At 41.3% G+C, this 27,245-nt stretch overlaps 2 protein-coding genes across 2 annotated transcripts in view; both read left to right on the forward strand.

Annotated features, from left to right (window-relative positions):
- dnah12 (dynein, axonemal, heavy chain 12) overlaps window positions 1-17,631 on the forward strand; it is a gene marked incomplete at its 5' end in the record, with an annotated part of 44,028 nt that extends 26,397 nt beyond the window's left edge. The window contains 29 exons of the mRNA XM_080421135.1: window positions 2,309-2,503; window positions 3,309-3,442; window positions 3,894-4,056; window positions 4,498-4,578; window positions 5,065-5,241; window positions 5,864-5,995; window positions 6,431-6,520; window positions 6,598-6,738; window positions 7,122-7,363; window positions 7,469-7,616; window positions 7,728-7,873; window positions 8,059-8,273; window positions 8,517-8,709; window positions 8,785-8,977; window positions 9,549-9,721; window positions 10,432-10,572; window positions 10,755-10,913; window positions 11,281-11,576; window positions 11,853-12,106; window positions 12,498-12,638; window positions 12,759-12,896; window positions 13,057-13,287; window positions 13,951-14,139; window positions 14,607-14,710; window positions 14,987-15,191; window positions 16,126-16,263; window positions 16,414-16,505; window positions 16,641-16,708; window positions 17,253-17,631. Of these exons, the coding sequence (XP_080277261.1) occupies window positions 2,309-2,503; window positions 3,309-3,442; window positions 3,894-4,056; window positions 4,498-4,578; window positions 5,065-5,241; window positions 5,864-5,995; window positions 6,431-6,520; window positions 6,598-6,738; window positions 7,122-7,363; window positions 7,469-7,616; window positions 7,728-7,873; window positions 8,059-8,273; window positions 8,517-8,709; window positions 8,785-8,977; window positions 9,549-9,721; window positions 10,432-10,572; window positions 10,755-10,913; window positions 11,281-11,576; window positions 11,853-12,106; window positions 12,498-12,638; window positions 12,759-12,896; window positions 13,057-13,287; window positions 13,951-14,139; window positions 14,607-14,710; window positions 14,987-15,191; window positions 16,126-16,263; window positions 16,414-16,505; window positions 16,641-16,708; window positions 17,253-17,446 (4,773 nt within the window). The 3' untranslated portion in view covers window positions 17,447-17,631. The remainder of the gene's footprint in view (window positions 1-2,308; window positions 2,504-3,308; window positions 3,443-3,893; window positions 4,057-4,497; window positions 4,579-5,064; window positions 5,242-5,863; window positions 5,996-6,430; window positions 6,521-6,597; window positions 6,739-7,121; window positions 7,364-7,468; window positions 7,617-7,727; window positions 7,874-8,058; window positions 8,274-8,516; window positions 8,710-8,784; window positions 8,978-9,548; window positions 9,722-10,431; window positions 10,573-10,754; window positions 10,914-11,280; window positions 11,577-11,852; window positions 12,107-12,497; window positions 12,639-12,758; window positions 12,897-13,056; window positions 13,288-13,950; window positions 14,140-14,606; window positions 14,711-14,986; window positions 15,192-16,125; window positions 16,264-16,413; window positions 16,506-16,640; window positions 16,709-17,252) is intronic.
- Window positions 17,632-18,499: 868 nt separating this feature from the next.
- On the forward strand, window positions 18,500-27,009 carry mrpl42 (mitochondrial ribosomal protein L42). The gene is made up of 5 exons (XM_080421454.1): window positions 18,500-18,591; window positions 19,487-19,550; window positions 24,153-24,237; window positions 24,993-25,156; window positions 26,898-27,009. The coding sequence occupies exons 1-5, from the start codon at window positions 18,513-18,515 to the stop codon at window positions 26,941-26,943; spliced, it is 438 nt and encodes a 145-aa protein (XP_080277580.1). The 5' UTR covers window positions 18,500-18,512; the 3' UTR covers window positions 26,944-27,009.
- Window positions 27,010-27,245: the final 236 nt, after the last annotated feature.

Consider the following 27,245-nt stretch of genomic DNA (forward strand, 5'->3'; position numbering starts at 1 on the left):
TACCTCTGTATCCTACTGTTAATAAAGTATTCCATCAATCTGTTTACTCAAACTGTTTACTGTACATATTTTTTTTGTTTTTGTGTGATGTTTTGCATAGTAGTGTATATCTGTCTGTCATTAAATGTCTCTATGAATTGAGTACAAAGGACCCCAATGGAAACAAGTCATCTTTCTTAGGTTTTAAATACTCTTAGCTGACCTTGCATTATACTTTCATGTTTTTTAGTTTTTTTTGCAAACTGCTAATAATAATAATAATCAAAAAACCATGCTGGCCGTAACACACCTCCATCCCTGCATTCAACAAGCTACATAAGGAAGGGGGAGCTGTCACTCAGACTCCAAGTGACCAATGGAGAGGTGTCTTACATCTATCAGCGTAGGACCCGCCTTCTGAACTTTAACCCCTCACACAAACAAATCCAAGAGAGAGAAAAAAAAAATCGAGACCAAAGACATAGGTTTTGAGAGAGAAGGCATTTTGCAATCAGAAAAAACAACTTTCATTCGCAAATGAGGAAAAAAAACATTAAAAACATTTTATTTAGCACAACACATTTTATTACCCAAACATTTTACTAAGTATTTTGTTTTATGTAGTTTAAACCGTTTTTCCTTCTTTTTTTACTCTTGAATTTTTAAAGTTTTGTTCTCAATTATTTATTTTTTCTTTCAAATCTTATATTTTTTTGCTTGCAAATATATTTTTTTGATTGCGTTTTTAATTTGTTTTAATTAAAAATATTTTTTGTTCTGTTTATATAATTTCCTTTGCTTACAAATTATTATTTTTTGCTTGCTGTTTTAATTCGTTTTCTTTCAAAACTATTCTTTGCTCTGTTTATATTTTTTCTCTCTCAAATGTTTTTCTTTTGTTTGGTTAATAAAGACACAAATGTAACTCCATACAACTACGACTGAATGATATATATATATATATATATATATATATATATATATGCGCCCTGTGCTCTTCTTTTTCTCTATGAAGAAAAGTACAAGTACAGTTGACACAAACGCATTCCGCAACGCTGCCTGTCTGTTGTTTAATCTCATCCTCTGGACTGCAAAGCCATAGCTGGTCATGTAGGAAGGTGTGCGATAGGATCGCGCTTGCCATAGTCTCTAAAGTAATAATAATAATAAGAGAAAGTTCACTTTTGGTTATTTAAAAAGAGTCTCCTTATTTTATGTATTAATTTATTAGCCCTACATGGGAGAAACGTTAACTTTAGAGCTTTGGTTATAATTTAAAAAGACTAGAGCAGTTTATGTGCAGACTCACCTTTTTATTTTTATTTATTTATGATTTGTGGGTCCAGCACTGTGTGTAAAAAAGAACTGTGGGGACGTGCATCTCCTGCCTTTGTTCATATTTAAAATAAAAATTATATTTTGCAAGATCAGTGTGGTTATCTGCTCTATATTGTAATATCAAAAATAGTGGATCAACAAGCTCAATGTGTCGCATTGCACCGCATTTTCAGCTTGTAGCTTGGCTATTTTTGCTACTTTTGTGTGACACTGTATGACAATAGGGCATTCATTTATGATGAAAAAGCATTAAAAGTTGCAATATGGGATACAGGGTTTCTTCCTAACAGCAAAGATATGTAGTAGAGATCCAATTTAAATATCCGCACCAACCGTTTCTCCCGTATGTCAAAATATTATTATTTTCTGGTATTCCCCGTTAGTTTTAGTAGGCTATTAGTTGTGCGATGCGATCACAAAATGCATTGATTTAGCCTATGGAATGTCGGTGTGTCTTTTTTCTTTTCTCCAACATACAGGCGTCCAACACATGCGGCATCCAACGGATGGATGCCGCAACGGTTGGATTCCAGCCTACAGAGAGCACTGCTCTGCTGTGCTACTGCTTGGTGTGGATATGTTACGGCCATGGTTGAACCCCTGTGGATTGATCTGCGACGTGTTTTTGTTGGCTGTTTTTGTCGAGTTTATATACCGTCACCTATTCCAAATAGCGGGCCACTTCCGTCTAACGGTACGCTTGCTTTCACATTGCAGCTACCGTACCCGAAAACGCATGATTCGGATCCGAAACTGCCTCCCGAGGTGGTTTCGGGAACGGAACGGTTACCCGTTTCGCGGGTCGATTCGCTACATTCACACTAGCCAAGCGGTCTGGAGTGCGCACCCGGGACCTGAGTGTGAAACGGCTCTAAGGTTCCACCCCGACAGTGATGATGTGTTGGTGCGAGAAGGGATTGTGTGTGCCCCCGGCCCCAGGTGCATTTGTTTCTTCTTTAATGTCTTCACTTTGCTCCCTCTCTCTCCCCAGACAGTCCGGCCTATCGCCCAAGCCGGTAACAAGACAGTGGAGCTCAGCCCTCTGGCGTTGTTTGCGTTCTTCGTGACACGCTGTAGGGAGAACCTGCACATCGTGGTGGCCTTTAGTCCTATTGGAGATGCCTTCCGAAACCGACTGCGCCAGTTTCCATCTCTCATCAACTGCTGCACCATCGACTGGTTCCAGGTACACCGAATAGAAGGATCTTATGTACTGTGCATTTTGCCTGCAGGAATAACATATTTGCACTTGCATGGCACTGAACACAATTGTTGATCATGAAAGGCTCCACAATAGCTATAGGCTGAATCTTGAAAATGTTAGTGAATAGAAAGTAGTTTGTACTGTATGTCTCTGCCATTCAAAAATAACAGACCGCAGGGTGTTACGGAACCTTAATGGTATGTGCTTTACCAGGTGAGCCTACTGCGGTGCCCCAAATAAATGTTGAAAAATGCTGGACATTGTTGGACAATAATGACCAAAATAGTGAGGCCAAGTTGAAAGTGGTGAAATTGGCACAACAATCTTATTCATTTAATTTGAATTGAAAAATAATAAATGAAATAAATAAATGCTGACAGGTGTATTAAACAATTTACACTTTAATCCAGAGCAACCTACAGTAAGCAAGGTAAACATGAGGTAATACATCAAATGCATAGAAATAGTCATCTAGGATCATAGGTAAACCAAAAACCTATCATCAGTCTAAAAAACAGTATAATATAAAATAAAAAACATCTGTACATTGAAACTATACAAACCATAGGATGCCAGGTCTTCAAATGAACCTGGCATCTGTCTACAATACCTCAGATCTACAAGCTCTCTACAAGCTCTCTAAAATGTCATTTCAATAGCATGTTAACTACATAACATGCTATTTAAATGACATTTTAACCTTTGCATAAGCCTGCAAGGTCGTCAAGGCTAGTTAGGCACCCGTATGCAGTGCTGATGTTCTTCTGCTCTCATCCTGTCATGGCAGCCATGGCCAGAAGAAGCTCTGGAGCGGGTGGCGAACTCCTTCCTGGAACCGCTGGAGATGAGCCAACACGAGCGGCAGGAGATTGTCCCCATCTGCAAGACATTCCACACCTCTGCCAAAGAGCTGTCACAGAGGCATGACATTCACTTCCTTATACCAGTGGCTCTCCAACTTTTTTCATGTCAAGGACCACCCAAATTAATATGCCACAGACTGAAAAAATATTTTGTGTCAGGGACCCCCATACAAGATTTGTGAGGTTAAAAATTGTTTAAAAAATATTCAAGATTCTTCCTTGTTTTTTTACAAGATTCTTTGAAAATAGTAATACCAGATCTACAAGCTCACGACACGTTGTGAGCTTGTAGATCTGATATTTTCTAAAAAATCTTGGGGGGAAAAAAGAAAGAAAAAAATTGGGTTCAAGTAGTTTAACTGATTTTGATATCATATTAACACATTTAGCTGCGGACCCCCCTGGAATCCTCCTCATGGACCCCACTTTGAGAACCACTGCTTTATACGCCACCCTTCGGAAGGCATTGCAATCCTATGCCCTTAACGAAGCTATGTTTTGATTGGCAGGTTCCTGTCAGAACTGAGCCGCCATAACTACGTGACGCCCACCTCCTACCTGGAGCTGATCGCTGCTTTCCGCCTGCTCCTCACCCAGAAACGAGACACGGTCATGAAAGCTAAGAGGAGGTATACCAACGGGCTGGATAAGCTGGCCTTTGCAGAGTCTCAGGTATCTATATCCTTGAGCTCCAGACTACTTGGATTAAAGTGATCAGCCGCCATGACTGATTTCATTCATTTTTTATAAGATTAAAGGGTATTAGATTGGGTCAAACTAGCAATAGAATACGTGTTCAGAAGCATCTTCCATAAAACCTTAATGGTCTCAGATATAAAAGCAAAGGTTAAAGCCTCAATCTGCAATTTCTTCAAATGGTTGTTATGTAGAACAGCAGGAACAACAACATAGGTTTAGAATGATAGTACCTAAACATCATGATTCTACATATTGTTTAGGAAACATAGTGCTAGTGTGGGGGGCTCCTTTCATGCTGTCTCATAAATCAGATTGTGGTCGGGCCAAACATTGATTTGTTTTTTCTTTAATCCCTGTAATTATCAGTCAAGCAGCCTTTGAATTTCACTGTAATGTCAAAATGTCTCTGTGTAGGTGGGTGAGATGAAGAAGGAGCTGGTGGATCTCCAGCCCAAACTGGAGGAGGCCAAGATCGAAAACATCAAGATGATTCAGGTGAATGAGTGCTAATTGAACCTAAACCACTTTCAACCTGGCTGGCATGCATACCAAACTCAAACCAAAAAAAAAAAATAGAAAGTTTGAGAACCACTGGCATAGAGCAGTGGTTCTCAAACTTTTTCATGTCAAGGAACCCAACATGTAACAGGCCGCGGACCCCCATCTGAAAATGTTTCGCGCCAGGGACCCCCAGAAGAGAAGATTTGTGTTAAAAATGTGTGTTAATACTTTCAACATTTAAAAATTAATGTTCAAAAATAGCAGATGTACAAGCTCGCAGCGAGGCACGAAGTGACGGGCTGTGAGCTTGTACATCTGCTATTTTTTAATTGCCAACATGTAAAATATGGACAAAGTGGTTACAATTATTGCCGGGGACCCCCTGGAACCCCCCCCCCAAGGACCCCTGGGGGTCCCCAGACCCTACCTTGAAAATCATTGGCATAGAGGACGTGTCACAGCGTGGGTGCTGCCTTCCAGGTGATTGAAGTGGAGTCAGTGGAAGCCGAGGCCAAGAGCAAGGAGGTGCGTGTGGACGAGGAGGCGGCCACTATAAAAGCCGCCGAGGCTCAGACTCTGAAGAACGAGTGTGAGGGCGAACTGGCTGAAGCCATACCTGCTCTGGAGGCTGCTCGCACCGCCTTGAACACCCTGAAGGTTCGCCATTACACACACTACACCAGTGATTCCAAAACTGTGCAGGCCAAGAAATTATGAAGTCTGCACACTGTAAATTTAAAAGAAGCTCCCAGTCAAGGCTTTATTAACGTTTCGACACAAGGTCTTCTTCAGAAAGTCTTCTTCAGAAAGTCTTTCGACACAAGACTTGTGTCGGAACGTTAATAAAGCCTTGACTGGGAGCTTCTTTTAAATGTACAGTGAGCAGACTTTATTATTTCTTATATATTTCCACTGTTGGTCCTGCACCTGCCGTCCAGTGGATGTGCCAGTTTTGTTGTTTCTACTTTTTTCTTTGAAACCTTGAAACAGGAGTTTTAATTGTGATAACATTTAATAGGAACTTAAAAGTATACAACATTAGTACCATTGATCCAAGCAGGAACTCAATCTATTGATTGATCATTAAAATAAACATGCTCAGGCTACCGTCTTAAGTGATCAGATGGCTGGGCCGCTAACACTTTTTTTTCCAAGTGGGTCCTGATCCAGAAAAGGTTTGGAACCACTGCACTACATTGTATACGATGTTCAGTTATTCAAACAAATTTTGTTTAGATTGTGTGACAGTCACACTGTCTTGTCTTTTCTTTCCTTTCAGCCGTCTGATGTGACAATAGTTAAATCAATGACAAATCCACCAGAAGGTGTGAAACTGGTAATGGCAGCCGTGTGTGTGATGAAGGACATTAAGCCGGATAAGATCAATGACCCCTCTGGGTCTGGACAGAAGGTTAGTGACTGTACATCATTTAATTTGTGGCATTTTAAAACTTTGCTAACCACAACTTCACATTTAGTTTAAAGCTGCAATCCATGCCCTTGCATGAGAGATCAAATTTCTACCACTCTTCCAATAAAGACATCTCCGCTAGTCAGGGGAGATACTGCTCTATGAGCTTCAGGCAGTACTAGTTATCAACCAGTAGGTGTCCTAACTGACACCAGGGTCTCGATTTCTCAATGAAACAGTAGGGAGACCACCTACAACCAATGCAGATGTATTAGTTATATTGTATTAACATACTCTATCAAAGACAGATTGATTAAAATAATGTTTTATTCATTAAAATAAGTTTCAGATTGCAGCTTTAAGCCTGTTGTACAAAAACATATAGCCTTAAAGCCTGTGTGAAAACGTGTTTTCTGATTTGTTTGTTTGGTTTAGATTGTTGACTATTGGGGTCCAAGCAAGAAGCTGCTGGGTGACATGAATTTCTTACGTGATCTGAAACATTACGACAAAGATAACATTCCGGTGAGTTCTAATTAAACTTCATTCCTAAACGTCTGTATTATCTTGTGTTTATATTAACGTTTCTCTGTCCATCACAGGTCCCAGTGATGCAGAAGATTCGTAGCAAGTACATGACCAACCCTGACTTTGACCCGAGCAAAGTGGCTAAGGCCTCCTCTGCTGCCGAGGGCCTTTGCAAGTGGATCCAAGCTATGGAAGTGTATGACAGGGTGATAAAGGTAGAATGATAGCATCCTTCTCCCAATTTTATGTTGTCCAAAGGCCAACACATGGCAGGACAAAAGTGACGTCAACAGAATAAAAACCTGTCTCAGAAGGTCTTCTCAAACTGTGATATCTCAACAATAATGATAGTCTGTTAAAGTAGGCCTAGAACTTTAAAGAGCTAGTTATATTAGATCCCTTGAGTGGCTGTACTGATCATCTCTTTTTTCCCGTTGTCTCTACCTTAAGCAAAAGTAAAGTGAAAAAGCTCTTCTTTCTCTGCCAAATCAAGTCATCTCCCACTGGAATGACTGGATGCCGTAACATTGTGTGCGTTAACTACCTTCTACCGGTTAACCTTCTACATTTGCTAACCCTCATACCCTCCTGCTTTTAGGTGGTGGCTCCCAAGAAGGACAGCTTAGCAGAGGCCCAGCATTCCCTGGCTGCCACCATGGCCCTGCTGGACCAGAAGAGGGCTGAGCTGACGGAGGTGGAGGATCATCTATCTTCACTTAAGAGAACTCTTGAAGAGAAGACAGAAGAGAAGGCCCAGCTGGAGTTCCATGTGGACCTCTGTGCCCAAAAGTTGGAGAGGGCAGAGAAGCTCATCACCAGCCTGGGGGGAGAGAAGACCAGGTGACGACAACAATGAGATATTTTGAGCTTTTCACTTTGCCTCTCATTCATGAGCTGATCATTTTGTTTTGTCATGTGTGACCAGAGTGTTTTTTCTGTCTGTAGATGGTCTGAAGAAGCAGAGGACCTCCAGAGCACCTATGACAACTTGACTGGAGATGTCCTCATCTCTGCAGGGGTCATTGCCTATCTGGGAGCCTTCACTGCTGGCTTCAGACAGGAATGCACCAAAATATGGACCAAACTCTGCCAGGTGAGCGATCCTCATTGTCTTTAGAGTAGACTAACAATACTTATCTAATCTCTATCCCACCTCATTCATTTTACATATTGAGTTTATTCTTATTGCGCTTCATACCTCCAGTCCAGGAACATCCCATCATCAGATGACTTCTCTCTCAGTAAAACCCTGGGGGATCCCATTAAGATTAGAGCTTGGAACATTGCAGGCCTCCCCACTGACACTTTCTCCATAGACAATGGCGTTATTGTCACAAATTCACGTAGATGGTGAGTCCTTCTCCAAGAAATCTATCACGCTCTTTATGGAAGTAAAAGACAAAATACTTCCAGTAGTGGACCAATCTGTGGAAAGAATAATTGAATTGTTCTTATGTTGAGGCTCGCAAATCAATAACCTTTGTGTGATGTATAAATTCAGCATAAAAGATATATGCTCCTGACTCTCCGTCTAGGCCTCTGATGATTGACCCTCAAGGCCAGGCCAACAAGTGGGTGAAGAACTCGGAGAAAGAAAACAACCTGAGCCTGATCAAGCTGACGGATGCGGACTACATGAGAACTCTGGAGAACTGCGTCCAGTTTGGAACTCCCCTGCTGCTGGAGAATGTAGGAGAGGAGTTGGACCCTTCACTGGAACCACTGCTAACCAAACAAACATTCAAACAAGGTGAACAAACATTCAAACAAGGTGAAGCACGGCCGCTAGCTGGTGTTTCCCAAACGATGAGTTCAGGACCCATTTTGGGGTCACAACCCAGTTTTATGAGTCATGAGTAAATACAGTGCCTTACTCTTATTTTATTTTTTTTCAAAATGTAAAAAGTATGATATTTCTGAAAAAAATAATTAAAAAAATGTCCAGTATCTTCTTTTTCCATAATACCGTTGTAACGCTGTTTGTTTTATTCAGGTGGTGTGGATTGTATCAGACTGGGGGACAGCGTGATTGAGTACTCTAGTGACTTCCGTTTCTACATCACCACTAAGCTGCGCAACCCCCACTACCTCCCAGAGCTGGCCACCAAGGTGTCCCTGCTCAATTTCATGATCACCCCCGAGGGCTTGGAGGACCAGCTTCTAGGGATCGTGGTCGCCAAGGAGAGGTAGGACCGCTGAGCGTTTATTTCGAAAAATACTTTCCGGATTATGTATTTTTTTTCACGGCTTCTGTGCTCCAGGCCAGAGTTGGAAGAAGAAAGGAACGCCCTGATTCTGCAGTCGGCGGCAAACAAGAAGCAGCTGAAGGAGATTGAGGACAAGATCCTGGACTTGCTGCAGTCCTCTGAGGGGAACATCCTGGAGGACGAGAGCGCCATCCAGATCCTCGACTCTGCAAAGATCATGTCAAACGAGATCTCCAAAAAACAACAGGTCTGGGCTAATTAAAGAAAGGAGACATGGATTGTAAATAAGTATATTTGCACACCCTCGTACTTTCTGCACACACTAGAGAGGTGCACATAAGAAGCACAAATCTCTGCAGGTCGGGGGGACCTCCATATTGGACAAAAGTGAAGTACTGTGATCGGATCAGACATATTCTGATCTGATCCCATAGTCTGGAGAGACGGTGGGCCTGAGGTTGTAAAACAGCAAAAAAATAATATAGTTGTTATACTAGAAAAATATTTTGGGATTGAGATTAGCTCTGGAAGGACAGACAGACAGACAGACAGACAGACAGACAGACAGACAGACAGACAGGGCTGAAAACATAATCTCCCCCTTGCCTTGGTGAGTCACACTATGTACACACTAATGATGTACAGTTAAGTTGTGTACAGTATTTTTTATATAACTGTATTATTGAATGTTGTGTGGGTGGGTGCAGGGTAGGGACGGCCCACTCCCATGGGGAAGAAACTGCATCTACAAAGTAGATAGTAGGTACGTCTATAATTTATGATAACCTCAACGTCTTACTGTTTTTAAACCACCACAGGTTGCTGAGAAAACAGAGCTCAAGATAGCTGAATCTAGAGAAGGCTACAGGGCTATCGCCAAGCACTCATCTATCCTGTTCTTCAGCATTGCTGACTTGGCTAACATAGACCCAATGTACCAGTACTCCCTCAGCTGGTTTGTCAACCTCTACATCAACTCCATCCAGGACAGGTGAGTGAAATATAACACTGTGTACAGTAAGTAAGCAAGCAAGTAAGTAAGTGTGTGTGTGTGTGTGTGTGTGTGTGTGTGTGTGTGTGTGTGTGTGTGTGTGTGTGTGTGTGTGTGTGCGTGTGCGTATGAGTGCGTGATTCACTTTCAAGGTCAAAGATCAAGGTCCCAATCAAGGTCACTATTGAGAACTGATGGGCAGACTTTCATTAAACTTGGTGGGAATGATAAGTAGGCTCCCCCGAACAGATGTTTGGGTCTCAAAGATCAAGGGCGCAATCTAGACACACAGAACAAGACATGTTGGTGCGAGCAGGGTTTTTATGTCCAGGTGCATTTGTTTTTGGATGTTAGTCAGTTTGTGACATTAACTCTGTCGATTGATACAAAAATGATTTGATTACATGCAGCATGATATAAAAAGAGAAAGCCTTACTATCTGATCCTACACTTCAGAACAGATTCAGATAATTCACTGTGAAGGCTTCCACAATCTGTGGTGCTTTCGATTTGCTGCTGCGGCGATACAGAGAGCCAAACAGGCTTCACATCATGTGTTAATCATTACTCCTACTTAGTTAGAATGGAATTAAGGTTAAAAAATAGATAAGATTAAAAAAACGTGGAGTATTCGTGACAAAACGTGGTGATGTTATTCGTAGAGTAAGATTCATTCATCTGAAGTAATAATATTGTCACTGGTTCTTCAGTAACAAGTCCAAGATCCTGGAGAAGAGGCTCCGATACCTGATCGATTACTTCACTTATAACCTGTACTGCAATGTCTGTCGCTCACTGTTTGAGAAGGACAAACTCCTCTTCTCCTTCCTGCTCTGCTCCAATCTCCTACTGTAAGTGATCATTTGAATGAAGGATACATTTACTGATGATTTAGTAGTAGGACGTGTCATTGTTTATTTGATGAGCATTTACCATCACAGGTATTTTTAGCCTTCTCTTGATTTACTTATAACGCCATCCTGCGATGTGTATGAATTCAAATAGCTCCATTAGTATTCATGTTTCGATGCAGGGCAAAGAAGGAGATTGAGTATGCTGACTTCATGTTCCTGCTGACTGGAGGAGTGGGCCTGGAGAATACCACTCCGAACCCCGATCCCACCTGGCTACAGGACAAGAGCTGGGATGAGATCTGCAGAGCCAGCGAGCTGCCTGGCTTACAGGGAATAAAGTAATGCCCACTATTTTGTTTAACAAATGTGTCTGTTCCAGTGACTTGTAAACATCTGTGTTTCTAGCACTGTATATTTCCCTTTGTATTAGCAACGTACTGTAGAGTAAAGCCTCATGTATTTTAAAGCCTCATTTATACACAGTATACAGACATTAACCACTTAAGTGGTATAAATTATAAATAGAATTGCCAGTCTACGGTATACAACAACATAGATTTGGCTTTTTTTTTGCTTTCCTTTTTAGATTTCTTTTAATTATAAATAAATAAAAAGTGCCTTTAATGACATGCCCAAAATAGTGAAGCCAGGATGAAAGTAGTTAAGATTAACAGAGGAACTCTGTGTGACTGACCTTTCCCTCAGAGAGGCTTTCATCAAGACAGCAGAGGGCTTCAGGGCGATCTACGACAGCTTGGAGCCCTACAACACCCGTCTGCCCGCGCCGTGGTGCGATCAGCTCAACGACCTGCAGAAGATGATCATCTACCGCTGCCTCAGGCCGGATAAGATCACACCAGCCATCGCTAACTACGTGACCAACAAACTGGGGAAGAAATTTGTGGAGCCGCCGCCCTTTGACCTGAGTAAGAGCTACTTGGACTCCAACTGCACCATCCCTCTGGTATTCGTGCTGTCGCCGGGAGCCGACCCCATGGCTAGTAAGTGTTATAGAACCAATCTATTTCATACGGTGCTGCTGTTTTAAAGTCATACTGTGTAACTTTTTCAATTAAACAAAAGTTATTTTTAACAATAACCATTCCACATAAATGTGTTTTTTGACAACTTCTGCAAATACTATTAAACTATATTTGTATTTGTCTGCGTCTGCCCTGACAATCGCACCAAGAGGATAACTGTTCCGGAATAAATACAGTTTCTGACAACTTGACAACACAAGGGAAATCATTAGACATGTCTGTCTCTTCCTCCAGGCTTACTGAAATTTGCCAATGTCAAGAGGATGGGCAGTTCCAAGTTCCAGTCCATCTCCCTGGGGCAGGACCAGGGTCCCATCGCTGCCAAGATGATACAGACGGCTATGAAGGAGGGAACCTGGGTGTGTTTGCAGAACTGTCACCTGGCCGTGTCCTGGATGCCCACCCTGGAGAAGATCTGCGAGGACTTGAGTCCGGACAACTGCCACCCAGACTTCCGCCTTTGGCTCACCAGCTACCCATCACCCAAGGCAAGACACAGAGCGACCGCACAATTGCATGCAGTCATAAGGGGCCGTGCACACAGGGTTCATTCAGCGTGTTGTTTGTGAAAATAATAAAAGTCAGGGTCTAATGGCGTGGCTTCCATGTGGATCATGTTTATGACGTGATAATGACACTGTGATGTGACATAGCTGCAACATCATAATGACTTGCAAAAGTTTAACAGAATGGATGCCATCCAAAAACAGAGACCGATTGTGTAGAATATTGTATTGGCTGTTAATGATATATTTACATTACAGTGATTTGTTTAATGTTTAAATTGTGCTTGCTAAAATGAATCAATATGTGTTCACAATGACAACAACAGGTCTGCGCACTGGCCTCACTAACAACCTCCATCTTTCCCTCCATTAGTTTCCAGTGGCCATCCTGCAAAATGGTGTCAAGATGACAAATGAGCCTCCTACAGGCCTCAGACTCAACCTGCTCCAGTCTTACCAGACAGACCCTGTTTCTGATTCAATTTTTTTCAATAACTGCCCCAACAAGGAGCCTGTGAGTAGGAGGTGGCTCACAGCTACAGTATAAGTGGTTAGGCTACGTTCACGTATTGACATTGATCAGGTACAGAATATTTCAGTCATGCTATTTCTGTCTCTTTGGTTGCTTTTCTAGATTTGGGAGAAGCTTTTATATGGAGTCTGCTTCTTTCATGCTCTTGTTCAAGAAAGGAAGAAGTATGGTCCCCTGGGCTGGAATATTCCCTATGGCTTCAATGAGTCTGACCTTCGTATCAGCATCAGACAGCTCCAGGTATTCACCCACAATTAAAAAACATGCACTTCCCTCTGGTACTTAAGAGAAATGTTATTACATTTACATGACTTGAATAATAAGCACGAGTATACGGTACATGTCTTCATCTCACACCAGTACACTCAATCTCTTCTGCTCTTCTCTCCCGTCGATCCAGCTTTTTGTGAATGACTATGACATGGTGCCATTCGAGGCCATAACATACCTGACAGGAGAGTGTAACTACGGTGGTCGTGTGACAGATGACTGGGATAGACGGCTGCTGATGACCACCCTGGCTGACTTTTACAACAACGACATCATTGACAAACCCTACAACTTCTCCCCCAGTGGCAAATACTATGCCCCACCCAAATCGACTTATGAGGACTACATCGAGTTTATCAAGGTAACAGTAATGATTGAACACACCAGGTGTTCTATTTGAAAAAAAAGAAAAAGAGAAGACGCGACATTTGTACTATGTCGTGCAACAAATATATAATGAATAATATAATATGATATAATATAATAATATAAATATAATGAATTACTTTTAATGTTTTATCTTGACAAACAAATTTGCTCAAAATAGGGACGACAGAGTGAACCACTTGAATCCCTGCATCCCTTTTCTGGGGAGAACATTCGCCAAAAATAGCAGATGTACAAGCTCACAACGCGTTGTGGCGCGTTGTGAGCTTGTAGATAGGCTATGAGATTTGGTGTAGATCGAAAAAGAAGTACAGTGCAACTCAGGTTCATTTTTTACTAAGTATAGAGGGTCTCTAAGTGGTTAATGTGGTACATTAATCATACATTTGAGCCCTGCTCAGGAGGTGGTACTAAGCTTCCAAGAACTCAGAATTTATACTTTCAAAATCTTTCTAAAATAAAGTTTAGTTTTTATGACGTACTTCCCCCTTCATGGGTGGTTCTGGTTCAAATGTAAAAGTAAACAAAAGAAACATCACGGAACTTCACAGGTTCTGGAAAGATTGAGGTTATGGAAGGTTCTGGGTTACCCTTAGTAGTCAAAAAGAGCCATATGTGTCTGCACATTGTGTTCCAGAACCTTCCGTTGGGCCAGCACCCAGAGGTGTTTGGGATGCATGAAAACGTGGACATATCTAAAGATCTGCAGCAGACCAAGCTGCTGTTTGATTCGCTGCTGCTCACCCAAGGAGGAGGGGCCAAGGCTGGCGGCAGCTCAGGAGGAGACAACACCCTGTATGCCATAGCTAATGACATTCTTACAAAGGTATAAGATCTGACCACATTACTTTCTCTTTCGCTTGGTTAAAATGAAAGCCCAGCATGAGGTCCACATTCTACAATTGTGCTTCTGTAATGAGTGACTTGGAGTTTACTGACAAGGTTGCATTTGTTTATTTTATGGAAATGCACCCACACACTGCCACGCCATTGTGTGGTTGGAATTTTATTTTAGAAGAAAAAATTCCTGCACATCTTCAAATACAAAAAAAAAAGTTTTCTTTATTGTTTATAAACACAGTGGAAACACAAGGGTTCAGTCCTGAGACCTTCATCATGCAGGTTATCTTAGTCTCAGGACTGAAACCTTGTGGTTCTGGTTCCCAATAAACAAACCTTGATTTATTAGTATTTTTTTCTGTAGGAATTTTTCTTTGTTTATCAGCCCTAGCTTGGTCCTCTTTGACACACGTGTTGTTTATAGGTTTGTAAAAGTCTTGTTATGTCCTTTAGCTTCCAGACAATTTTGACACTGAGGCTGCGCTGTTAAAGTTCCCATTTGTCTACGAGGAGAGTATGAACACTGTGCTGGTCCAAGAGTTGGAGCGCTACAATACGTATGTGGAATCCAAACACACACACACACACACACACACACACACACACACACACACACACACACACACACACACACACAGTCACATGCACACGAGATGTTTTAATGCGATTATGGTGTCTTAGACCAGTGGTTTTCAATTCCGTGGCCATAGCCCCCAGCGGGCGCTATTATGATCTTGTATAGGCATGCAAGAGGTAGATGCATAAGGATGATAGATCTTTACCTAATTTAGTTTCATGTATGATTTTACTACTTGTTCTGTTTTTTCCCTTAGGCTATGTGTCACAATCCGTGAGAGTCTACAGAACCTGTTAAAGGCGATTAAGGGTCTAGTGGTGATGGATGCCGACCTGGAGGCCATCGCAGGCAGTCTTATGTTGGGTAAAGTCCCTGAGAAATGGGCCAAGCGCTCTTATCCCAGCCTCAAGCCTCTGGGAAGCTACATCACTGACTTGCTCTCCAGACTGACATTCTTGAAGGTTGGTCTTATCTGGGTTTCCAAACCACTTTCATGGGTCGCGAATAAATATCCCAGTTTTTTATTTTATTATTATTATTATTATCTGTATAAGAGACTATGTTTTGCACCCTGTCTGTCCGCTCGTGTGTCCTTCTGTGAACAGCTAATCTCTGGCACCGTTGGCTTGATCGCAGCGAAACTGTGCACACACTCCCTGGATGCCAGAGCAGAACCTCTGCCCCAACTTTTTCACATGGGCCTGTTATAGCGCCACCAGGAGGCCGATTTTTGCAAAACAAATTTTCTGACAGTACTCCTACAGATTTTGTCCAAACATCACACAAATCAGTACACAGTATCTCTATAGTCATTAAACAAAATTGGTCTTTCAGATTTTTCATATTCCATCTTGATTGGCTAAGATTGCCTTCCAAAGTTTGCAGGAGTGCTCCGTTTTAAACAAAATGCCTCAAATCATGAACACAGCGTGCGATTTCAGTGAAATTTTCCATCCTGATTGGCTAAGACTGACTTCTACTACCTGGCCTGGCAGAGACCTGTGCTCCGAGGACCACTTTTTTCTACTTATTATTATTATAACTTTCCTACAAAACTTTCAATGTTATTTTTGCTATGGCAAGTGCTACGGGCTGAGGTGGAGTCTGTAGAGGTGAGTCTTCAGATTTCGGCGGAAGATTGGGAGTGAGTCTGCAGTTCTAATTGCAGTTCTAGTTGTCACTAGAATTGTCAACCTACATGATTGATTCACTGAATGTCCTTTTATGTAGATTTTTACTCCTTTGTGTCCCCTTGGGGAATGTGAAGAGGAAACAGAAACACCAACGGAACTCTTGTTAAACCAGTTCCATGGAACAACATCTTCCATGCCATAAGTCTGTGTAGTGTAAGTTTGTCACTCCTCTCACTGTTCCTTTTGTGTTATGTCTCTACAGGATTGGTATAACACCACCAAACCCAATGTGTTCTGGCTGTCTGGCTTTTTCTTCACCCAGGCCTTCTTAACTGGAGCCATGCAGAACTACGCCAGGAAATATCACATCCCCATCGACCAGCTGGGCTTTGAGTTTGAGGTCAATAAGTCATACCCTATGAACTCTGTCCACTCAGACCTCATCTCAGAGTAATGATGTCACTGCACATTAAACTCCTAAGTGCTAATTTAACTCTGCTCAGGACTTTTTGCTGATCTGTGTTTGATTTGCATCATTGTCTGCCTACAGGTTCTTCCCATTAATGTTTCAGACACATTCCCTGAAGATGGTGTTTATATTAACGGGCTGTTTCTGGATGGAGCTCGCTGGGATAAAACAGGGTAGTTATTTAGTTATTTTTTACTATTTCAATAGTTTTTAGTCTTCTAGTTCATTATTTATGTTTTTATTAGTAGACTAGCGAGAGAGCTGGAAAACTTGACCACACCTAAAAAAATATCCTTCTTTTTCAACAGGGGAGTCCTGGCTGAACAGCACCCCAAAGTCCTATTTGACTCAATGCCCATTATTTGGATCAAACCCAGTAAGTACGGTAGTAATGACAGTTGGGGCCGGGCGCTGCGTGAAGCAGCTGCCTGTTCCACTTCCAGCAGCTCCGTGCATTATGCTGCTGTAACTCTAACCTGGCAGATTTGCATTTGTTCCCAAACTGGGGGATGGGACCCAAATTATTTTGGGGGGTCCCCAGATATTTGCTTAGTGTGCAGCATTGTTTTCTCACTCAACAGTAAACAAACCAATATACAGTATAGGTGTATACAGGGTATCTGCACATTTCTAAAGTGACAATTTAAGGACTTTAAAGACCTTTTTAATACCAAAGTGGCGAAATTGTCAAATATTACGTAAGAACTACAAGCTCACAGTGAGGCGTTGTGAGCTTGTAGATCGGCTATTTTCACAGTGTTTATCTGTGGAAACCAAGTCAAACTAAATGTAATGGGTACAATTCCAAGTGCTTGTCAGGGTGGTTTGCAGCCCATGTGCATTAGTCAAATGTGCTGTTGTTGTTTTGTTTGACTCTGTGTTCTCTCACATCTGTTTGGTTCTTTCACTCTCCTATCAAGCTGAAAAGAAGAGCGTGGAGCAGCCTGAGACACTCTACGTGTGCCCTATCTATAAAACCAGTGAGAGGAAGGGCACCCTCTCCACCACGGGACACTCTACCAACTTTGTCATTTCTATGACGTTGCCCACTGACAGGCGCCCGCAACACTGGATCAAACGGGGCGTGGCTATGCTCTGTCAACTAGATGACTAGGATCAGATGAAAACCTCATCTCATTGCACTGTGCACACCAGATACTTTGGTTCCATTTCTATCATTATTTAGCACATTTCCAAGTAGCTTTCAGTTGAGTTTTGTATTTACCTTGAACTTGAATTATGTATGGCATGCAATGAAAGGAGGACTGAAGCACATTGTTTAACTAATGTAAATTTTGAAGTGAGATCATCAGGACTCAGGAATACATGGTCTATATATAATAATAATAAATAAATACAAATTATTCTATAGGCTACTATAAAATGTTTGTTTGTATTTTCATGTTTGTCTGTCTGACTGTCTGACTTAATACCACTGTTGTTATAGAGTAAATTATGGCAATGTGGGGGTGTTTTCAGTGGTCAAGGTGTTAGGTCAAGTAGCTCTGGTCCAGTCCAGAGCTTAGGTTAGTGAGTTCTCGCTCTGGACCAGAGGGTTAGGTGCTGGCTATTTCCTCTGCGGTGGAAAGGCTGGTGACTGCCATGACCCCGTGCTCAGATATTTATAGCAGGGTAGATATAAATATATTAAAGCCACCAATGCGATTGTGCCTAAAAAGGTTGCATTTTAGAGTAGCTATTTACATTTTATGATGACAGTTTAGGTTGGTTGCCTGACACATTTTAGGGCATAGCAGTGGCATTCTGTGGTGCCACAAATCGAGAGGCCATTACTTTTCCCCATATAAATTTCCAAAACTATTTATATTAATTGTTTTAAGCCTGGAACCGAGCCACCCAGGCTCCTGGTGAATCATGACCATAAAACATTTGATTCTGTGAAAATAAATATTTGAAAACCGCAAAACTAATTATTTATTAAATATAGCCATGTAATTAAATATTTAAAAAAACATTTGAGACAGAATCAACTGTTTTATGGTCATGATTCACCAGGAGCCTGGATGGCTTGATTCCATGCAGTCTTAAAATAATTTATATCTAGATATTTTCGGAAATCTCTAAGGGGAAAATGAATGGGCTTTCGATGTACAGCGGAACAAATCTTCGCCTTAAATTTTCACTACGGATCTATTTACAAGTCGTACCATTCTCCAGGCATGGCGTCGGGTCATTTGTGCAGGAGGTTAAATCTGTTATGCTATAATATCACACAACAACTACGGAGGCCTGGGCCAAGTAAGTTCTGTCTAAAGATGTTCATGTTTATTACATGAATAATCTAATGTATCCATGACTTCACGTCCGATAAAGATGATGTAAAAGCAAGTTAGCTCTGTGGTGGAAAAGCAAGCTAACGTTAGCCAAGGAGTGGATACCTTGAAATTCAACTCCGACATAGTACTGCGTAAACAATCATAAATATTAACCATACGACCATGGACGGTTATTTATCAGCAGTGGTGGTAAAAGTACGCACATTTCTCAGTATCAATACTGCAATATAGAAATACTGGACTTTTACTTACAGAGTACTTATCCAGTAGTCCAGTATTCAAAATGTACTTTTCGTAAAAGTACAAAAGTATTGGCATCAATGTACTTAAAGTATCAAAAGTAAAAGTACTCATTATGCAGAATGTCCCATTTCACATTTTGTTGTTCAAAATGTGTACAGATCTTCTGAAAATAGCAGATCTACAAGCTCACAACGCGTCGAGCGTTGTGAGCTTGTAGATCTGCTATTTTAAAATAATCAAACTTTATATAGAGCCGAAGTGGTTAATGTATGTTTTGTAATAATAATCCAAATTATTATGTTATGTCTTCTAAGCTTGACACCAGAAATCCCCCCCCCCCCCTCCTATGTTTTCTGTACATACTGTATACTTTTATTGCTACCAGTGTTGATGATTTCTTGTATGTTATTGTATGTCTTAAAATGCATTGATGAATTGAATACATACACAATGGAAACAAACCCGCTGGCTTTTTGTGTTATCCTTTTAGCATCATTGTATAATCCTACCTCTGTACTTTTTGCAAACTCTTAAAGTACAATCAATCAGTTTTAGTGTGTGGAAAGCTATCCCTGCATTTTTTTATGTCAGAAATGTCTCTCATTTCTTTGCAGCTTGTTTCGTGCCAACTGTTCAGAAGTCAACCCTCAGTGGTCCTTCGTTGGAAGATGTGAACTGGTATGTCCATTAGTTAGCCTGAATAATGCTGGTAATATTTCTAAAGCGGTTGAATATTTTGAGCGCTGATCAATTAGTTTAGCGTTATTAGTTTAGAGAGTTATTCTATGTTACAGTTAAAGGGGCTTAGCGGAGCGGCTAAATGCTTTTTTCTGGCAGAATCTTTCAATTTATGATACAAGCGTGAAAATTGGCATGAGCAGTCTCCATGGGTCACTTGACAAGAAAATTGTCCGAGGCAGTTGTAATTTCAAGATGGTGGCCATTTTTCAAGATGGCCGACATCTTAGTGGGCAGTTAAGTGATATGATGGTTTATTTGGTGATACAAGCATGAAAATTGGCATGAATAGTCTCTGTGGGTCACTTGACAATAGGCCACCCACAGCTACTTGACATTTCAACATGGCGGCCATTTTTCAAGATGGCCAACACTTTAGTGGAGCAATTAAGTTATATAATGGTTTAATTGGTGATACAAGCATGAACATTGATATGAGCAGTCTCTGTGGGTCACTTGACAATATGCCACCCACAGCTACTTGAAATTTCAAGATGGCGGCCATTTTTCAAGATGGCCGACACTTTAGTGGAGCATTAAAGTTATATAATGGTTCATTTGGTGATACAAGCATGACAATTGGCATGAGCAGTCTCTGTGGGTCACTTGACAATAAGCCACCCACAGCTACTTTAAATTTCAAGATGGCGGCCATTTTTTAAGATGAAAAACCACCACAGTTAAGCTTAAATCATTTAGTTGGTGATACAAGCATGAAAATTGCCATGAGCCGTCTCAAAAGGTCATTTGACAAGAAACCCCACAACCACCACTTGAAATTTCAAGATGACTTTCGTCCGCCATGTGGATCTTTAAATGATACCTTTTCTCATAGAAATGTATTGGGTTCCTCAAAAATCTCTGTCAAGAGAGGTTGTTTGACTGTGTTTTGTCTGACTCCTCGCCCACGACCTGTCCAGTTTGGTAAAACCTGTCAGGAGTTGCCTCCCACTGGCATAGCTCTCAGGGTTCACTGAGGTACTCAAGCTCCCTTACCACGACACGGTAACAGTCAAAAGGGAGGATTTTATTTTTATTTTTTTTAAACTAACAGCCATTACATGTGTCAAATAAATACTAAGAGATGGGGGAACAAAAAATATGACTAATAAATTAGCACAGTTGAGGTGCTGATTAGCACAGTTGTGGTGCTGAACGGACAGTGCTCCAAAATTATAATTGAGCAATGGCTAATACTGAATGGCAGTAGCCACGGAACCATGACAAACTATAGTAAGGAACTAAACTGAAAATGTGCTTCACTGTTACGTATGGCAGTGGAAGGCAGTGGAAGCAATGTTACAAAGTAACAACTGAAAATTACACACTAATAGACTGGTGACAAAGTAAAACATGATGCACCGATGTGGCGAGGGGAAGCCGAGCCATAGGCCTACACTTGAAAACAAAGAGGACAAAGGGGAAAAACTCTGGCAAAATAAACATGCAAATAGGTTCTAGCAGGGGCAACTACATAGGCATGTGCAACTGAGTCCATATTTGAAGCACTTACACCTTCCAGTACATGCCTTGGTGCACCCACATTTGGTCAACTCCCAACAACTCTCCGCAATAGGTGGAAGTGGAGTCCAGAAGACTTTCCACTTCTCGTCCTGTTCCACCCATCCCCAGTCAGATGGGCTCGGCATTTGTGGATGTCGCTTCAATGCCTGTCCCCACACGTATCCAGCCTCATAAGAAGCACGTTTGGCATGCTCTTTGAGTGCTGCTTGAGTTGGTGGGATCAAGTCATAATGTCTTTGCTTTCTGGCAAAGAGATCAAGCCTGGCCTCGTTCACAGTTGTGACATCGCTGGACCTGTCATACATGAGCACAACAAATCTCTCCAAAGCTTGCAGGTCACTATCCTCCACTGCAGAGGGACATTCGCTGAGTGTTGCAAATGTGTTTGACACCTCATCACACACGTCCCATGTGTTCCAGGCAGACTTCTTTGATTTGCCATGGAAGGATGACACAATGTCACAACCACTGAAGGCATGGAAGAAGAGGATACCACGTGTTCTCTCTGGTCCTATGGCTGAAACTACCTCATGTATTGGGATCCATCTTGTCTTCTCTCCTTTGCCAAAAGTCACCCACATTTTTTCAAGGCCAAGTTGCATCAAAGAGGGCATAACAGAAGTGGCTATGATTACAATGTCTGTGTCATTGGCATCGATCATCAGGGATTTGTGTCCTTGTTTCACTGCATGTTGGGCATGAAGGAAAATACGCGTGTCTGCCTCTTCATGACTACACAGGGCTACTGCATCCAGGTTAGCAGCTTGGTTGCTAACAGCATCTTCCCCCTTCGTCACAATGACTATATTGGCTGTTTTCATTTCCGTAACTTTATCAGCAAGGAAATGGAACAATTCCTGCTTGTTGTTTTCATCCCGTAGGAAGCTTTGCCAGTTTGACAGAGTTTTGCCTGTGCCTGTTACTCTCCTCCTGATTGCTTTTCCCCGTTTTGACCTTGCCTCAGACTTCAGACTGGACTTCCAGTAAACATCGAACACGATGTCCGTCCGCCTGTATGTATGGCTGTATGTCTCTATTCTTGGAAGTATGTCACTTATTGCATATTCATCAAACGTCTTGCTTGAACGTGGTGGCAGTGTATTCACCATAGCTGATCCATCCACTATAAGAACATCTGATTCTGGCTTTTTTTCAGGCAATGTCACTTTCGCTTGTAGTATCTCAGCCAGGTGTGATTTGGTACACGTGCGGAGTTTCCCTCCATCACTGAGAGCGGCGGGAGCTGATTGGTTCTCATGATTGAAGAACTCTTGTAAGTCACACTGCCTGTTCTGGCAAGAGATGAATAGTCGGGAGAAAAGTTGGTAGTCATCCTTAAGTTCCTTCATCTTGGAGTTTGTTCCACTGACAACTGGCTTGTGCTTGAAGAAAGTTACCATATTCTTCTTGATAGGCTTGTAGAAAGAGCATGGACTGTCGAGGCTCTGTAAATCTGTCATGAAAGACTTGAACTGTTCTCTGCCTTGTTGGTGATGCACGGCTATCAGCTCAGCTGAACTGGCATCAACAATGTCCTTTGTGTCCAACACAAGCAGATCATCTGATTCTTCCATGAAAGGGTTACCCATTTCCCTCATGACTGATGTGAGTCGTTTCACTTTCTCCAAAAATGCTTTTTGAGCAGCCTCTGTTTGTTCATGGTGATGATTACCTTTCTTCACATCTTTAGCTCCTGACGCAGCTTCATAGTTCTTAACTAGATGGCTCACCTCTGGACCTGCTAACATCCATCTTCGCAGTGCTGATGGGTTCTCTGTCAGCCCGACTGCTCCCCCATCACCTTTGATCACAGCATTGAGCCATTCATGAGCCTGATCAATTGCCACTGCAGAGAAAGCCCTGTCTGACTTATGTACTACAAAGTTCCCCTTGTGGAACTCTGCAGCAACTTCTGGATGTTGCTCCTCAATGCACATCATGTCTCGAAGGTGTATTGGAAGCCAACGAGCATAATTCACATTGTTGTTGGCAAAAAAGTATGGGACAAGCAACCCTTAGAGACTGCTCATGCCAATTGTAATGCTTGTATCACCAAATAAACCATTATATAACTTAATTGCTCCACTAAAGTGTTGGCCATCTTTAAAAATGGCCGCCATCTTGAAATTTCAAGTAGCTGTGGGTGGCCTATTGTCAAGTGACCCACAGAGACTGCTCATGCCAATTTTCATGCTTGTATCACCAAATAAACCATTATATAACTTAATTGCTCCACTAAAGTGTTGGCCATCTTGAAAAATGGCCGCCATCTTGAAATTTCAAGTAGCTGTGGGTGGCCTATTGTCAAGTGACCCACAGAGACTGCTCATGCCAATTTTCATGCTTGTATCACCAAATAAACCATCATATCACTTAACTGCACACTAAGGTGTCGGCCATCTTGAAAAATGGCCGCCATCTTGAAATTACAACTGCCTCGGACAATTTTCTTGTCAAGTGACCCATGGAGACTGCTCATGCCAATTTTCACGCTTGTATCATAAATTGAAAGATCGTAGCACTTATCTGCTCCGCTAGATGACCATAGCTTTTCTTTGAGTATGTTGATCAATTCCTCTTTTTCAGAATGTCCTTTTAGTTTATTTATCCATGTTACATATAAAACTAATGGCCAAACCAATGTTAAACACAGGTGTATAGATTACTAATCTTGTCTACCACCATAATGTGTAAAAATGCAATTATGAAAGTTGTTTGTTAATAAATATGAAATGCATTCCCCTCTTTAACCTAAATAATTAACACTGATTTAACTGTAACACTACCCTTAATGTTTTATTGTAATCATGTAAACTTTAAGAGTTTAATACCGTACTTTATCATTTGCTTGATCTCATGATAGACAACAAAGTAACTTTTAACATGATTTTTATTCCATCCCCCCTTTTATTTTCCCATGTATTTATTTGTTTGTTAATGTGGGTTATTTTATGTTGTTTACATTGAATGTTTACCTTTTAAATGGTAAAAAAAAAGCGTATTTCTCTCTGACTTCAGCAAGGTGGAACTAGGTGTGACATCTGATGGGAAAACCATAGTCTGTTATCATCCCTCTGTTGATGTCCCTTACGAGCTTACACAGGTAAGACACTATTATGTTTAAATGATAGACTCGCTAACACACTACATGTTGGAGAAGACCATCTCAGAAATGTTTTCATAGATACTCGTTCAAATCGTTTAACTTAACTCTATAACTGCCAAAGACGTTTATAAACGTCTTTGAGAAATTAGCTGTTGCCTGCCAAAGACGTATAAAAACGTCTTGAAAAAAAAAAAAAAAAAAAAACTTTTTTCTAAAAAGATTCTCTAATTATTTAGTATTGACACCTTTTCGATATTCCAAACGAATAAGGAGATAACAATTTCCAAAGATTTGCTGCTCCATCCACTTCAATGTTAAAATTGAAACGGACAAACAATTCACAATGTTTTTTGGTTTGAAACCACTGGTTTTGAGCTATTTTCAAACATCAAACAACACATGACAACAAGGTCAAATTGACCTCGTTGACATTTGTGAAACCACACCTGAATCTCATCTGTGATTAGAAATTTTCTGGGGATCAATCATACTTGAGAAAAATATTTTGTGGCTATGCGAAAAGGTACCAAAATCGGTCAAAACCCTGGCAGAGGCTACAGACTGTTCTGAAAAAACTCTGGCAGGGTAAGAGTTAAGCAAATGTTTTCCATTGAAGTAATCAGGAACAATATCCTGTAACCAGAAGTATAAACAACTGAACAAAGTGAGACTGATGAGATTAAAAATAAGGAATTCTTTGAACATGATAAAGTTCTTAAAACAAACTAATAATCACAATAAAATCCATACAGCCCATTGAGCGACCAGATCCGGTGACTAACACGGTGGAGACTCACGACCAGGTGTTAAAGGCTCATCTCAGTAAGGAGGTTCTGAAGAAGAAACCTGGACCCACCATAGAGGAGCTCAGCAAAATGTTCTTCACCACAAAGCACCGGTGGTTCCCCAGAGGACAGTACGTACATTGTTGGGGCCATTGCACATTGCTCAACAATAATAATAATGCATAACTTCCAAGGTCAGAGAGAGAGAGAGAGAGATAAATAAATGAAAGACAGAAAGAGGTTGCCCTTGAGCAAGACTGGTTGTGCTACAGTGACTATGACAGTGAAGCAGCACAGTGTTTGGGAATGGACATTAAAGGTAGGGTACAAGTGATATTTTTGGGTTAAAATAAAAAAGGTTTTTGTTAAAAGGTTAAAGCACTATATTATTATTGTTGCTATAGAGCATTTGTTCAGTAACAGGAGTCTCCCTGTTTCTCAGCTCTTTGATAAACAGAAAATACATTTTCAGGTAGGTGACAACATTAACATTTCAGCCAATCAGCAGATTGGCACTATATTCTGAATTTCTACTCGTAGGAAAGAGTACCCATTTATCAGCTTAATTTTAAAGTGCTCCAGTTCCACAATAATAATACTTTACACTCCCCCTCTCTGTGTGCGTGCGCCATAGGTGCGTGGTATATGTTGTCACGCTTAGTATGTTGGTGTTGGGGCACGGTCACATGCGCATCAGAAGCCTCAGCGTCCAGTTCACTTCCATTCTATGAGGTGGGGCTTTCCGTGGCGGCACGGTAATGCGTGGAGTTCAAAATTGGTGAACTTTTACCAGGTGTCAACCTGTAGGACAGAAGCGTGTGGTTGACCCCACTCGGCATGCTTTTCGCTTGTAGTTTTCTTTCAGTGAGACAAAACCAGCGTAAGTCAAAGTCAACCAGCAAATCAGCACTGCCCAGAATCCGCAATACAACATAGGTAATTGACGTGGTTGATGCCTTCTGCCTTGGCAAGTTGGCATGCGTTGGGTACACCCCTTGTTCTGATAAGCATGTGTGACCGTACCTTTAATCAGATGTGGGCTTATACTGAACAGCGTCTCTCCCATACATGTGCACATGGGGTTGGGGGGTCGCTGATTTCAATTATCCATTAAATATGTAGGCCTATCAGGCCTAATCATTAACCCACAATGTATTTATTTGATAATAAATGTAAACTTTTTGAGTGTAGAAGAGAGGCTGATTCAGCCAGCTCTACACACTCTCACTGCTTCCCACAATAGTATCTCTGACAAACGTGCATGTGAATCCACGGTGCTACTGCTAATAACAAACATGGAATACACAGCCCAGTCTCATAAAAGGTTACTTCGCCACTGAATCCCATGTCGTAAGTGTTAACATTTAATGCCTGCTAATCTATTATTTGCTTAAGTACCCACAACAAAGCAGTAGGCGAGAGATCAACGTGGTACCCCAACCCCAAGCCTAATCCTAAACTGAGGGAACATTTGCATGACCCCTGTGTTAGGTGCTTGTTGCATGATCTTCACCTTACACTTTGAACCCCGCATTTAGAGCAGACTAGTTGTAACGAGGTGTAAATGGCAAATGTTGCAAAATAAAAAGTACATTACCGGCTCAAAAATATGTACAGTTTTAAAAAAGGTACTCGTTCCTTAAAACAAAACGTAACGTGTTACTACCCACCCCTGGTGCCGGGGTATCTTGACACGTTTTAGTATGGTCTCCTGTGTGTGCACATGGGAGTCTCTCTCTCACTCACACGCACATGCGAGTCTCTCTCTCACTCACACACACACACACACACACACACACTCTCGGACCGTTTTATCTCTGACCTCGGCCTGTGGAGATAAAACATAAGTTGTCTTTTGTTTTCTGTTCACAGGTACCACATGAGACGGTTGAAGAAGGATCCACCGAAGGACAGATAAATGGTTAATGTTGTTTGTGTAATTTGCTGTGTAATTTGCCGTTTAATAAAAGTATGAATATATGAAGTTGGTGGTGATGAATTTCTTAATACTTTTGTCATAATTATGTGTAGTTGATGCTGGTTGTAATTATTTATGTATGTACAGTATTTAGTTAAAAGCCAGTAGGATACAGTTTGTGATCAAGTTTTTGTATTATGTACATGTTTTGTTTGGATGGGACAGCGCATATTAATGAACACCACACATAAAATGCTGTGTAAATACACCGGATTTAGCAAGAATGCTCATTTCCATTGGTA

Source organism: Gymnoscopelus braueri (assembly GCF_963280865.1).
Source record: "Gymnoscopelus braueri genome assembly, chromosome: 23".
NCBI lineage: Eukaryota > Metazoa > Chordata > Actinopteri > Myctophiformes > Myctophidae > Gymnoscopelus > Gymnoscopelus braueri.